Source organism: Diplodia seriata (genome assembly GCF_021436955.1).
Source record: "Diplodia seriata strain FDS-637 chromosome Unknown scaffold_8, whole genome shotgun sequence".
NCBI classification, from domain to species: Eukaryota; Fungi; Ascomycota; class Dothideomycetes; order Botryosphaeriales; family Botryosphaeriaceae; genus Diplodia; species Diplodia seriata.
In genome coordinates, this window is record NW_027117315.1 from 2,691,252 (window position 1) to 2,704,178 (window position 12,927).

General features: G+C 56.2%; 6 protein-coding genes across 6 annotated transcripts; 1 reads left to right on the forward strand and 5 right to left on the reverse strand.

The window, feature by feature from the left end:
* Positions 1-225: 225 nt before the first annotated feature.
* SLS55_008418 (uncharacterized protein) lies at positions 226-1,040 on the reverse strand (the record flags this gene model as incomplete). Its single annotated transcript, XM_066779829.1, has 3 exons — positions 226-667; positions 718-985; positions 1,037-1,040. The coding sequence occupies 3 exons, from the start codon at positions 1,038-1,040 to the stop codon at positions 226-228; spliced, it is 714 nt and encodes a 237-aa protein (XP_066630633.1).
* A 2,772-nt stretch (positions 1,041-3,812) lies between these two features.
* SLS55_008419 (uncharacterized protein) lies at positions 3,813-4,580 on the reverse strand (the record flags this gene model as incomplete). Its single annotated transcript, XM_066779830.1, has 1 exon — positions 3,813-4,580. One exon carries the CDS (start codon positions 4,578-4,580, stop codon positions 3,813-3,815), a length of 768 nt encoding a protein of 255 aa, XP_066630634.1.
* Positions 4,581-5,283: 703 nt separating this feature from the next.
* Positions 5,284-6,007, reverse strand: SLS55_008420 (uncharacterized protein; the record flags this gene model as incomplete). The annotated part of the gene is made up of 3 exons (XM_066779831.1): positions 5,284-5,793; positions 5,835-5,842; positions 6,004-6,007. 3 exons carry the CDS (start codon positions 6,005-6,007, stop codon positions 5,284-5,286), a joined length of 522 nt encoding a protein of 173 aa, XP_066630635.1.
* Positions 6,008-7,340: 1,333 nt separating this feature from the next.
* SLS55_008421 (uncharacterized protein) lies at positions 7,341-8,079 on the reverse strand (the record flags this gene model as incomplete). The annotated part of the gene is made up of 2 exons (XM_066779832.1): positions 7,341-7,860; positions 8,072-8,079. 2 exons carry the CDS (start codon positions 8,077-8,079, stop codon positions 7,341-7,343), a joined length of 528 nt encoding a protein of 175 aa, XP_066630636.1.
* A 555-nt stretch (positions 8,080-8,634) lies between these two features.
* On the reverse strand, positions 8,635-9,502 carry SLS55_008422 (uncharacterized protein; the record flags this gene model as incomplete). Its single annotated transcript, XM_066779833.1, has 3 exons — positions 8,635-8,973; positions 9,357-9,362; positions 9,494-9,502. 3 exons carry the CDS (start codon positions 9,500-9,502, stop codon positions 8,635-8,637), a joined length of 354 nt encoding a protein of 117 aa, XP_066630637.1.
* Positions 9,503-12,218: 2,716 nt separating this feature from the next.
* On the forward strand, positions 12,219-12,804 carry SLS55_008423 (uncharacterized protein; the record flags this gene model as incomplete). The annotated part of the gene is made up of 2 exons (XM_066779834.1): positions 12,219-12,227; positions 12,298-12,804. 2 exons carry the CDS (start codon positions 12,219-12,221, stop codon positions 12,802-12,804), a joined length of 516 nt encoding a protein of 171 aa, XP_066630638.1.
* Positions 12,805-12,927: the final 123 nt, after the last annotated feature.

The window sequence follows — 12,927 nt, forward strand, 5'->3', positions numbered from 1 at the left end:
GAAATACTAAATGCATCTACAACAGACTGGCTGACGGAGAGATCCAACAACACATTCAAGGAAACAAGCGAAGAGGCGGACGACAAATGGATTCGGCCACTGTTTGAGCCCTGATCAAACGTTCGTCGACTTTCGAGAAATGAACGGGATCACAAAAGGAGGTAAGAAACAAGAACTCGGAAACTCTACACGACCCATATAGTACACACACCGAGCGGCAGCAAGTTACCCATGGTTCGCGTCCTCCGTCGTCGTCTCACCCCAGGCGTCAAAATCCGTCACCGGGATCGTCTGCTTATCGCTCGGAATCAGGAATGCCTTCCCGAACAGCTCCTCGTAGCGCGGCGGCATGCTCCACGCCTCGCTGGGGTCACGCAGCCCGAGGCGCAGCAGGTGCCGCTTGCGCGACGGCGAGTCCGCAAACGCGGAGCGCGTGTGCAGGATGGCGAGGTTGTTGATCACCTGGATGTCGCCCGGCTGCTGGTCCAGCCGCATGCAGTTCTCCTCGGCAAGTTGCTGCACCGTGTCCAGCGCGAGGCGCTGTGCGGGGGTCGCCAGGCCCGGGTTCGCGACGAACGGTGCCCACACGAGTTGCAGGATTATGCGGCCGTCTTGGTGGAGCAGGGCGGGCATCCGGTTCGGCGTGCCTGGCGGAGAGCTTGCAGGTCTTTGTCAGTGTCTGGTCGGGCTGAGGCGGAAACGGGAGGGGGGAGGTACTTGTCTTCGGGAGCCCATTTCCACTCCCCAGCAAGGATGCGGAGGATTTCGGGGGCTTGCTGCATCAGCTTGTTGTAGATGGTCCAGGAGCTGGCGATGTACTGCTCGCCCCCGACTGCTGCCTGGCCCCTGATGTAGAGACTGAGCATGTCGGCGTACATGCGGTCTGCGTGAAATCTCATGCCGCCTTTCCGCTTCGACGGAGCGAGCTTCTCTCCATCTGCTATGTTCTTGGGCCTCGCGTCGTTTGTGGCGTCGCGGATGTGAACTGCATCCGGTTAGCTCGTGATTAAAAGCTCTTCGGAAATTTAACCCTTACCCATGGCCATGCCGCGTGAGTTGGCGCTCCTTTGAATTCCAATGTGGCTTGCTACCCCGCAATACATGATGGCGTTCTCTTCTTCGCTGTACCTTTCGGGATCTAGGCCACGGAGGACGGCAAAACCGATCCCGGTGTGAACGATTTTGCTCACGACACGAAGGCGGGCAGCAAGCTCGGTGGGAAGGTAGAAAACAGTTGGGTCCAAAGACGAAAGTGGCAGCTCCAGGTCTGGTGTTATATGTCAGAATAAATATTGTCCCAAAGGTGAATGAATGTATCTTACTCTTGAAGCCCGCCATGGCGTTTTCGAGTGCTGCAATGTCCTCGGCACTGAACTGAATCAGGTAGTGCCTGGGCTCAATGTCGGCACCGGTCCAGCAGAGATCAGAATTGTCGAGATGCGAAGGAAATCCTTGAAGCAGATCTTTTCCGGGCCTTGCAGCTTCGGCGCTCGAGGGGACCTTGCCGGCCAAAACTTCAGAACTGAAGTCCGGGACAAGGAAAAGCTCTGGAATGTTCATGTCGTGAGCTTTTGAGATAGCTGAGAGCGCGGTGCTGTAGATGGTAGACTTGGATGTCGTTGAGTGATCCGCTGGAGACGTACAAACCCTTCATTTTATGTGGCACTAGGTGGTGAGCCTCAGGTTCGTTGTTGAGGCTGACGGCAACTGGAAACCATGGCCCCGGTTGCCCTGCAGCGTCTGAGGCAACTCATAGCCACACTGGCTTGGCAGGCCTCAGTGAGTAGTGACTGGCCACGATGGACCTAGGTCCGTCCTTTGGAAGCGTGACTCTGAGGTTGACTTGGGCATTGCCACAAGATTAAGGAGAGCGAAGCGGCTGAGTAGCGTCCTTCGCCACACCAGTCATACTGTTATATCCAAGGGCGGTGTGGAGGATGACTGATGGTATGGGCGGGTTGCAGGCATGATTGGTTGGTTCAAGATTGTTTTAGGCTTGGGCAGCGTAAAGGGACTGTGTTCACCTGAGCATTTCAGTTAGTGTGTAATATGACGGAAGTGCGCACTTGCGAAGTTAGGAGTGAGGCGGATCTGATGTGGGTTTTTGCATTCCGCAGCAGGGCGAAAGTTGCGTATTGCACCGTTGCGTATTTCCACACCGACGATATTGAGCGCTGCCTAGCTTCGCGCGTCAGTCATAGCTCTGCTTAGGGTGAAACCAGGTATTGGCTTACCGGAGTTGCCCGACAGGACGTCCAAGAATATGTAGCACCAGCAGGCATCAGAGCTCTCGCACTTGAGCGGGGCGGGTCGGTGGTGATGTGGGAAAAAACACGGAGAGCAAGGAGCGATCACATGATACTACTCTTCAGCTCTGGATTCCAGTTCACATGCAATCGTTCCAAACCACTATCACCGTGGGAAAGTCTGCCGTGGCATGGGAGAAGGACGGATCATGTGTTGTCCGAGTCCCTGCGGCCACCAATCAGGGCTGACCGGCGAATATCCCAGCTCCCTCCGCCCACCACTCAGAGCTGACCGGCGAGTACCCCAGCTCTCCCCATTCGCCAATCAGCGCCGACCGGCGAGCAACAGTTCCTGGCCCCTGGCAGCTCACCCAATCAGTGCAAACCGGCGAAGGGCATTGTTGCAGCCGCTGTTGCCTTGCTGTTACGGGGAACGCGGTCGCATTTTGCGAGCATAAAAGAGGAAAAATTAGAATCATGTTCCGTTTTTTTTAAACTTTCTGAGACACATTCTCTTCACCCCAAGGCTGGCCCTTTGTTACATCGGTCAGCGACCGCCTCTTTACGATACCAGCCACAGTTCACGGAGCACCTGTTGTTTCCACCAATCCCCCCCACGCTACCTTATTTGGTTTCCGCTTGGCCTTGCAGAGCCTGCCTGCGCGCATACACTGCCATCTTATTCGCCAGAAGGCAACATGCTGGTCCCCGCAAGCGCATCCCGTAGCGCCCACAGCACTCAGACGCCGATGGAAAGATTCATGCAGGAAGGGGAGAGAGAAGCACCTTTTACCCAAACTCTCCTCCGACTGAGCCTCTCAAAAGACACATCATCCGCCAAGGAGAGCCGCGCTACATCCGATCGGCCCAACAGGGCTGGCGCAAACAGAACATACTGAGGTAAACAGGAGCCATGTACTGTGTGCGCACGAGGCTGACCTGAACAGATGGTTACAAGGCTGTGTAAAGTGGTAATTATGGCAGATTGTTAGATACTTAATTTAATTCATTACATTGAAAAGGCTGATCATATCCGGCTACATGCTGCGCGCCCGCATTCTGTGCCACCTGATGACGGAGGCCGCCTCTGCGGCCTCCCTGAGCGCTGTACCACTGATCATCGTCGACCACGCGTTACAGCGGTAGTGCCAATCGAGTGGATGGCTCGCAGGAATGCGGCCGGGCGGCTTCAGGCGTCGAGGTCGCCGAGCCGCTGGAGGGACTGCTTGCGCAATGTGGCAATGGGGCAATTGGTATCACGTGTTGCGCGAAGCCAGAAGTACGGACACAAGGCAGCGTGCTAACTCTCACAGACGTCAATATCGGCGCTTCAGCACCGTCGGCGCCGTCTTTGAACAGTGCTTTCAAAGTGTATAGTGTTACTTTATTATGATGTGAAAGGGATACCAAATGGAGAAGATGGAACTCAGAAGCAGATAATAAATCACACATTATCTAAGCTGCCCTGCGATCTGCCTGATGGTAAACGACATATATAGAGGCCGGGCCACTCTTCCAGAATATTCAATAAAGCCATGACTGATTCCCATCGCTTCCCTCGCTTACTTACGCGTACGACGGCGCAGACTCGCCCTCTGCGCTCTCGGTCTTCCCAGCCTCAGCACCATACGACGGCGCAGACGCGGGCTCCCCCTCGGTGCTCTTCTCGTCACCGCCGCTCACGAGATGCGTCGCCGGGGGGGTGGAGATCGGGCCGGTGGGAACGGTGCCCACGCCGTAGCTCGGCACGCTAGCGACGGGGACCGTGTCCGGCTTCTCCTGATCGTCGGCGCCCTCAGCGCCACCCTCCTGCTCCTCCTCCCCCTGCTCCTGCTCATCATCGTCGTCTTCGTCGTCGCCGGCCTCAGACTCCGCGTCCGAGTCGGAATCGGAATCGGAGTCGGAGTCGGAGTCGGAGTCGTCAGACCCGTAGTCCGCCTCGCTGATCTCGCCATCCGACGCGCCATCATCCCCCTCCTGCTCCTGCACATCTCCGTACGAGGGCTCTTCCGCTTCCTGAACATCGCCAGTCGTCGTCGGCGTCGTCGTCGTCGGCGGGGCGACACCGTAGTTCTGGCGCCGGGCGACGGCGGGGGGCCCGGCCACGGGCAGCCTCGAGATCGGGCTCAGGTCGACCGAGACGTCGACCAGGTCCTCGGTGCCGCGGGCGGCGAGCTCGTCGGGCTTGTTGTTGGTTATGGGTAGCCCGGACACGGGGCTCAGGTCGACCGAGACGTCCACCAGGTCCTTGCGGCCGCGGGCGCCGTTGAGGGGCGCGGCGTGCGAGGTCGCGCTGAGGAAGAGGAAGAGCTTGATGAGGGCTTGGGTCTGCATTTTGGTGGCGAGAGTAGGGTGAGGTTTGTTGCGGTTGTGATTGTGGTGGTGTTGTGGTGGTTGCTTGACGCAGAAACGAGTGTGGGTTGTTCAACGAAAGTGGATGGGTGTTTTTGGTAACGAATGGAGGTTGTTTAAGAAGCTGCGAGGAGGTCTGGGTCTTTATTAATTTATCGAATTGGTATTTGCTACCTTGGGTAGTCCGTGATGTTGGCGATCCCCCTATCGGACAACGCCACCGGGGGAGCACAGGCATCCGTGCTTCCGCCCCCAATCAGCATCCCTCATACTAGCACAACTAACCTTAATAAACTAACCTTAACTACGATGCATGACAGCCAGGTACGCCGTCTGGCGCGCGGCGCTACGGTCTTGGGCTGCCGCTGCCACAAGCACGTGAGCAAAGGCCGAGGGGGACACCATGCGCGGTTTGGGCGCCGTCGTCGTCCTACGCCGTACATGGACAAGGAGCATCTGGTTCGAGACTCCTGATATTGACGCCATCATCTCCGGGGATAGCAACACTTTCTGCCCACGCGAGTTCGGGCTAAGAGTAACTATTGTCTCGTTATTGAGTATCTTTGGATGTATGCGGACCAGGGTCTAGAAGCTGGTTGCCGCGGCGGCGGCGGCGTGGTCTAGCTGTATAATATCCTGGATACCCATACAGCCTTCTGCGGAAGCCTGTGGCCTTCGTCCACTATTAGCACCTAAACAAGCAAGGGAGGGTGCTGTAGATGCACGGCAGCGACCCCGCGTCCTCGAACGACACACCGTCCGGGATCTTCTGGAACATGTCCATCTGGTTTTGCAGGAAGATGCGAAAGCAACCAAGGTGGAAGGTGATGGTGCGGTCGCTGCCGACGTGGGTGATGATGCCGCTGCATTCGACGCCGACGTCGGTGTCGGCGATCTGGCCTATGGACACCATAACGTCGTGGAAGTTCATGCCGACGGCCTTAACGGCGATTTCGACCTCGTGGTCGCCGAGCGGTTGGGCGTGCTCCTCGTCGTCGATGAACTGGAAGGTGTCGAGCATGCCGGGCACTCTGATGGCGAGGGCGAGGGCGCGGCCGGGCTGGCCGAAAGGAAGCGGCACCGGCTGCGACTCTGCCGTGCTCGCCTCGAACATGTTGTTCAGAGTCTCGTCGGGCACCATGCGGAGCGAGTGGATCGCGCAGCGCGTATTCCCAGTCCGCCTTCTCCGCGGTCCCTGCTCCAGTGGCCTATTATTAATATGTATAGAATAGGGACCCTATTCCCTATATATATAGGGGAAGGCACTAACGGTTACGCAGTATTAGGTAGCAAGAGTCGAAACGCAATGTCGTTTGGAGCCGAGGGGCGATCATCTATGGTGATATGTAGCCAGGCCCACAGTGGGTTGCCGATGTGCCGAGAGCTCACTGCCAGGAAAATGTACCCATGAGCGGCTGAATAAATGTGGGCATCCGCTCAGCTCGCCGGCGATCTGCGTCAGCTTTTCGCGTGTTGCTGCACATCCTCTTTGTCCGGTATCGACGTGCCCGGCAGCTGAAGCCCGTCCACCCACTTTTCATGTAAAAATTTTTCGTTCGGCCAGCGGTGCTGCAGCCAGATGTGGCGGGCGTGAAACCACTGTCTCGGGCACGGATCTCTCGCACAAACGCTGTTGAGGCTGTCGCCTTGGATGAAGAAGACCGGGAGCCGATAAGCACGTAGATTGAAGACACTAACTAGTGACCGAATACCCTGCTACGGCGGCAGTGATGGATTCAGCTCATGCCATCGCAATCCTCTTCTCGCTACTCCGGAGGGCCAACCGCCATCCAGTTGATTATCACCTTCCCTTCGTGTTTTTCATGGGACCGGATCCAGAAGTGGGTTTTATCAATGCCTTGTGTCGCTGCTTGGCCGTGAGGACTGGCCCATGAGAGCACGTGGATGTCTGATCCGCGGTGCCCGTTCTGCGCCGCGGCATAAGTCGCGGGGGTCATGATGACGATGGGAGGCTCCTTGAACTTCAATCCGAACGAGATGCAAACATCATTGCCGTCGAGGTGCTTGCGTTCGTTGGTTGGACTGGGGTATTCCGTTCTCCCGTACAGTGTAATGTGGCCTCCGCAACTATTAGCCATTTGTAAGGTCCAAACTTCGTCTCGCCGAACTGTAACTCACCTTTACCGTGGTCATCCACGAAGGAGCGGTCGGGCGCCATAGCGTAACAGTAGATATATGGCGGTTGCAGCAAATACAGGACGATTCGAGTGTGGGAGGATAAGTGCAGTGGTAAAATGTCCACGAAACAGCATGGGTACGTGTACATTTATACGCCCGGAAAGCTGGCCGGTGCGCACTACTGCCGCCTTGCCGTTACCGGCTTGCGTCATCCGCGGGTCGTCAAATGGATGATGAAAGTTAGGCTGTCAGCCGCAGTCATGTGCTCAGCAGACCCACATGGCCTCGTACTAGATGCTGCTATTTCTAAGAGCCGGTATCTCAGTTTATAAGTGGCTGTCTAATCATCGTAGTGTTCTCGTCGGTGCCGGTCCCACCGTACTTGGTGAGATCAAATGTCGTGACCTGACGATCCACAAAGCCATGGCGCTTGTACAGGGGCCTACCAGCCTCGCTGGCCTCAAGGAAGCAGATCAAGCCGTCCCGGTCGGCGTGCTCGGTGCCCCAGCGGATGAGCATCGAGCCAGCACCACGGCGGTAGTGGTCGGGGTGGGTGACGAGAAGGGCCAGGACTGCGGTCCCCAGTGTGAGCCTGTGCGACATTCAAGAGGTACGTGGAGAAGAAAGAGAGAGCCACAGGCACAGCCATCGTGCAGGGAATGGAGCAGGGAGTAACGCACAGTAGTGGGGCGTCTTGCCGAGTTCACGGTTGACGCGGTTCAGGTAGTTGAAGAAGTCGCGTTGGACCTGGCCGAACCGCTCTCGCTCCTCCTCGACTGGAGGCTCGTACGGCTTCTCCATTTCCTTGAGTTCCTCGTCCGACCGGCCTTTGTCGTAGATCTCCCAGTGCCCAATGGCAATGATCTCATCGTTGTTGTCCGTGTCGACGACTTTCAAGACGCGAGCGGTGGGTTTGGAGAGGGATTTGAGGATGCTTTCCTTGTGATGCTGCGTGTATGCGGGGTGTGGCGGATCATCATGCTTCAGTCGAATGACACCGGTAGAGCCCAGGGCGGTGGTGGCGATGTACGCCATGGTGTCGGCATCGGCCGGTTCCACGGGCCGTATTTCGAGTGGCATTGCTGATCGGGGGAAAGCGGAGCCGGCAGATGCGAGCAGTGAGCTGAACTGTGGGGTACAGAGAAAGGAGTATCGTGGGGATGGACGTGTTGAAGTAACGGCGAGGGGAGAATTAAGTGGGGCATGGTGGGGCGCAGTCCTCCAGGGATTCGTCATCCTGCAGGCAGCAGCGAAAGCTCCGGCCTCTGCTGCATGATTCGATACAGTCACATCATACCAGCAAGTGCCATGGAGCATCTACCGGATGCGCTCACAAGGCCATCAGTTGGCGCTAGTCCATGCAAAATGGCGGAGTAGGACGCCTGGAAGATTCCAGGTCCAACGGTGTAAAGATGCATTGCCTTAGAAAACGTATGAACTACCTACCGCCGATAATCGGCAACAGTGTTTCGACTAAAAGAGCAACAGAGCGATCACGGAGAAGTATGTGGAGGGTTGGTGATTCTGAGGGTAGTATGCGTCCCGCAGGATGGAAAGGTTTGGGCTACGGAAAGCCCGCGTGGTGGGTGATTAAATAGTAGGATGTATGTTGTTAGATTGGCGTGAGTTGCGGAGCCTCAGAGGCAGATACACTGCAGCGGAGCGATATGGATAGATGCATGACGCGATATATGTCAATCATGATACCGTACATCTTTGATTCAGAGAGGGTATTTGGTTGCACCGGGACCCATTTTCTTGTTCTCACGAGCCAATATGAATCGCAACACTGTCCCGGCCAAAATTGCTATAACAGCAGTGCCTGTGTTGACGCCCATCGCGAGGACTGTTGCAGATTGTCAGCTTAGGTCCCAGTAAAGGCTTCGTTATAGAGCTACTACGTACTGTACCTGGGAGCGTGAGACGGAGGATACAAGTAGCTTCCAAAGATATTGGCGCAGTTGGCAACAGAGTTGACCATGGCCAGTGCCGCAGCACGCTTTGCTGCTGGTCGCGGGATGGCATTGGAGGCCCAAGCGAACACCAGAGACCAGCTGGAGTAGAAACCCGGGATCATGAGCATGATAGAGATGTACCGCGGCACGATTGCTGTGGTGGACGCCGCGAGGACGAAGGCCACGATGGCAACGTACAAAGGCGTCGTGCAATGGAAGTACCTCTCGCCGGTGCGGTCTGAATTCCATGCGTTAAAGCACGACGTGAACATGCACAAAACCTGGGACAAGCGTCAGTGCGGCGATTGTTTCCTGGAATGGGGAGCTTACGTATGGCGGAGCTGTCAGCAGGAGGGTCTCAGTGCGGCCGTACCCCAAGGTCTCGACAACAGTGGGAAAGAAGTTGAGGACCGAAGCTGAGGATGCTATGCAGAAGAGCATGATGGCCACGATGTATACTTTGATCTCTTTGGCAGCCATTTTGAACCCTTCGAGCAGCGAAGAGTTGTCGTCCTCACTCTGATCTGTCTCTCCGGCATCTTGCTCCAGTCTCCACATAGCAAGCTGGCGTTCTTGCTCAGACAGCCACGCCGTCGTGTGTGGAAAGTTTGGCAGCACTGGTCGCGCGTAAGCAATGTGCCTTGGTTGGTCAATGGATGCTTACTGAATACTGCAATGACGGCGGCCACAACTGTGGCCATACCCTCGAGAATAAATAGCCACCGCCTGGGAGAATTAGCTCAAGGGCTAGAAACTAGGGCACATTTTAACGACGACTCACCATGAAGCCAATCCACGTACTCCTGCCATTCCTTCTAGGACTCCTGCCGCAATCAGGCCAGAGAAAGCCCCAGACAGTAAGCATCCTTGGAACAAAATGGCGAGCCGAACGCCCAGTTCTTTCCGGGTGTACCATGAAGAAAGATAGAAGACGCAGCCGGGCTTGGTATTGTCAGGATCAATTGAATTACAGCAGTCGAAGGGATGATTACCCAATAAGCAGCTTCCAGGATGCCCAGCAGCACGCGGCATGATACGAGACCAGCAAAGTTGTGTACCGCTCCGGTGGCACCTGAGACGACTCCCCAAAGTCCCATTGCAGTTGGGAGATACAGAGCTGGCTTCCCAACGGATTTCAGGAATAGGTTTGATGGAACTGCAACAATTAGCATTGACATTTAAAAGAACTCCACGTTGCCGGCGCCTACCCTGCATCAAGACATATCCGACAAAGAGGATGCTCACCGACGTCTACGCAGTCATTAAAAATAAGCCATGTGTTGATCCGGGTCGTCTCACCTGATATTGAGAGCCGGTCAAGTTCAAATCGGCTTCCATACCCGCCAACCTGGCAGCTGCAATATTGTTTCGGTCGAGGTAGTTCTGTGCTAGTTAGTCTTTCTTCACTGCAGGTAGAGTAGGTGTAGCTTACCAAGATGTACATGATGATGACCAACGGCAGCATTCTCAGATCAACCTTCCACACCATCTTTTTCTCCATGGCCCGGAACTCATCTTCACTCAGGTCTTGCAGACTAGCTGGTAGCTCCGGGCAGCCCTTGTCTTTCAGGTTGTCGATGTGGTGTACCTCGGCCATAGAACTCTCCTTGTTCTTGGGATCATCTGTCTCCCGCCCATAAGCGGTGCTCTCTTTTCGTTGCGGAGCCATGGTAATGTGTCAGGTGATTGCGGAGGAACAGACGGTGGCCGCACAATAGTCAATCGTGTCAAAGCTTATATAGCAGAACAGAGGACGGCTCCCTCTTCTACTATACATTGCTTGAAACACAGATCTCAGCTTGGTAGGTGACAAGTGCGTGGGGGTAAGCTGCGGGGAAGTGGGCCACTCAATTTGCGGGGTGAAGATCGATGCGGAGTAAGCGCCCGGGGAAGTGCGACAACCGGGTTTGGAGGAGGAAATGATAGCCGGACGGTCGGAAACTCATTCGAGGCCGAGCAATCAAATTACACCACCGCACTGGCTGGGTACAGGGTTTCTCACCAGCAAAAGACGAGATTCAAGTGTGTCAGCCGGTGGTTGGGAGAAACAGGAGGACCGAGGTAACCATCCCACGTCACCTCCGCCTCTTTTCCCAGTCAAGCTGCCATGCCTACGATCCCCCACGCCCCCACGGCCGAGTTCATCCAGACGTGCGTCGTGGCTTCGATGCCCAGCCGCACGGGGGAATCTACCGTGCTGACGTCGCACCGACCTGTGCGGCAGCAACGTCGGTAGATCAGTCCGATGGAGACATTGGTGCACCAATACGCTGGACTCATGGAAACTGAAATGCGCACAGGAACTCGGCCATGAAGTCTGGGGCGAATTCAACCCCCGGCCCTTCACAATCGGACATGTAGCATCCGACGTCTCGCGGGTAATTTATTTTGAGTTGGGGAGCGAATCGGTCGTCGTCGACCTGGTCAACCGTCTCCTCGAGCTCTCGGAGCAGAAGCTCATATGGATGGATTAGCTGTGCATACCGCAGAAAGAGGGGGAGGCCATAGTCACGCTCGCTAGCTTCCCGGCCATCTACCGCGCCTTTGAAGTGGTTGTTCTGATTCCCGGAAGGCCCTGCGGGTGCCTGCGGGAATACCTGCAGCTGATGGGGCGGAAATATCTCCACTTGGAGACAATGACGCCAGCAGCACCATTTCAAGACGTCATGGACCAGCTCCGCGCGAACCACAAAATCATGCTCCTCCGCTCCCCAAGGTCTTTTAAAACCCTCGTACTATCTATCTTCCCTGGAAATCTTCAATTCATCGTCAGTATACAGCCCCATATCCCACAAGGGCGTCTAATTCAACGTCAACCGTTCACGGGAAGTCTACCCAAAGCAGGTGCAACCCCAATACCTTCCCCTGTCCGTCGGGGCCAAAGCGTGGTGCGCAACATTGGAAAGCATCTCCACAGAGCCGTCTAACACCCCACTGATCCAGCTCTTCCATTCCATCATCGCACGCTGGGCGCGCAAAGGACGGGCGCCGCCGTGTTCCGCATGACCGACAAGCAGTTCTACGCCAACACCTTCGACCACGCCACATCGCTTGCAGACGGCAACATAGTGGACGTGCCCTTCCACCTTGGCGTCTGGCTCAACGTCATGTCTCGGGTTCTATCGTCAAAGGCTATCGACCGAGACGAGGCGGTTGTAGCCGAGACGGCATCTACTGCAAGCTACGTCTTAGCCCCAACCGTTCCTGAATTCCTCACGCCAGTATGGCGTGACAGATCTATCAAACCAGGTGGTCTTCGACACCAATTCATGTGATGGTGCACACTAAGCCATGCGGTCTCGGAGACACACGCTCTATAAGAATCTGGGTGGTGTATTGCAGTATTGCCTGCAATTTCTCCATTCGATACTATGGACGGTAATGACAGATGGAACGAAGAGGACGAGAGGTACTTCTGTCCAGAATGGCACACAACCAGCCTCATTGGCCCCCCGCCCTACCCCGACCCGAGCGTTGAAGTCGAAAGCCCGCTGTTCGAGTGCGCACCAACGCAATCTGGAGACACATGTCTGGGGTTACCACCAACGCAAGTACGCAAGCTCCACGCCGTGGACACCGCCAAACGCTAACGCAGCACTTACTAGATCTGCGCCGACTATTTCTACACGCTTCACTCGCTCTTTCCGGAGCAGCGGCCATGGACGACCGGCTCCGAGCAGTCTTCTCCCGGCGTCGGCGACGAGCGGAACCTGACCGGGGCAGTACCATCCTCCTCGGCATCGGCGTCGAACGTGCAGCAGCAGCAGCCTCTGGCGCTCGGCTGCGTTGTGTCGTCTTCCTCGCGCATCCCGCACAAGGACATCGAGAGGAAGTACCGGGGCAAGTTGCAGACCATGTTCCAGCAGCTGCGGGCCGTCCTGACGGGCGCTAAGGTCGTCGTCCCCGCACCACCGGCCTTGAATCCGTCAGCATACGCTCCACCTCGGACGAACCCCTCCAAGGCGCGCGTCATCGAGCTGGCCATCGTCTACATCCGCCAGCTTGAGACCGAAAGAGACTGCCTGAATGCCGCGTGCCAGCATGCTTTGGAGGAGAACGCGCGGTTGAGGGCAGCCCGTACTGTGGACTCGTGGGTGGACGGGCGGCGCTGACGTCCGCGTAGGGCGGCAAGAAGGAGGACCGGGCTATTATGGCTGGAAATGATCGAAAGGGCACGTTTTCTGGGTTTGGTATGGAAATTGAAGAAATTCAAATCGAGAGCTTCGTTGCTACAA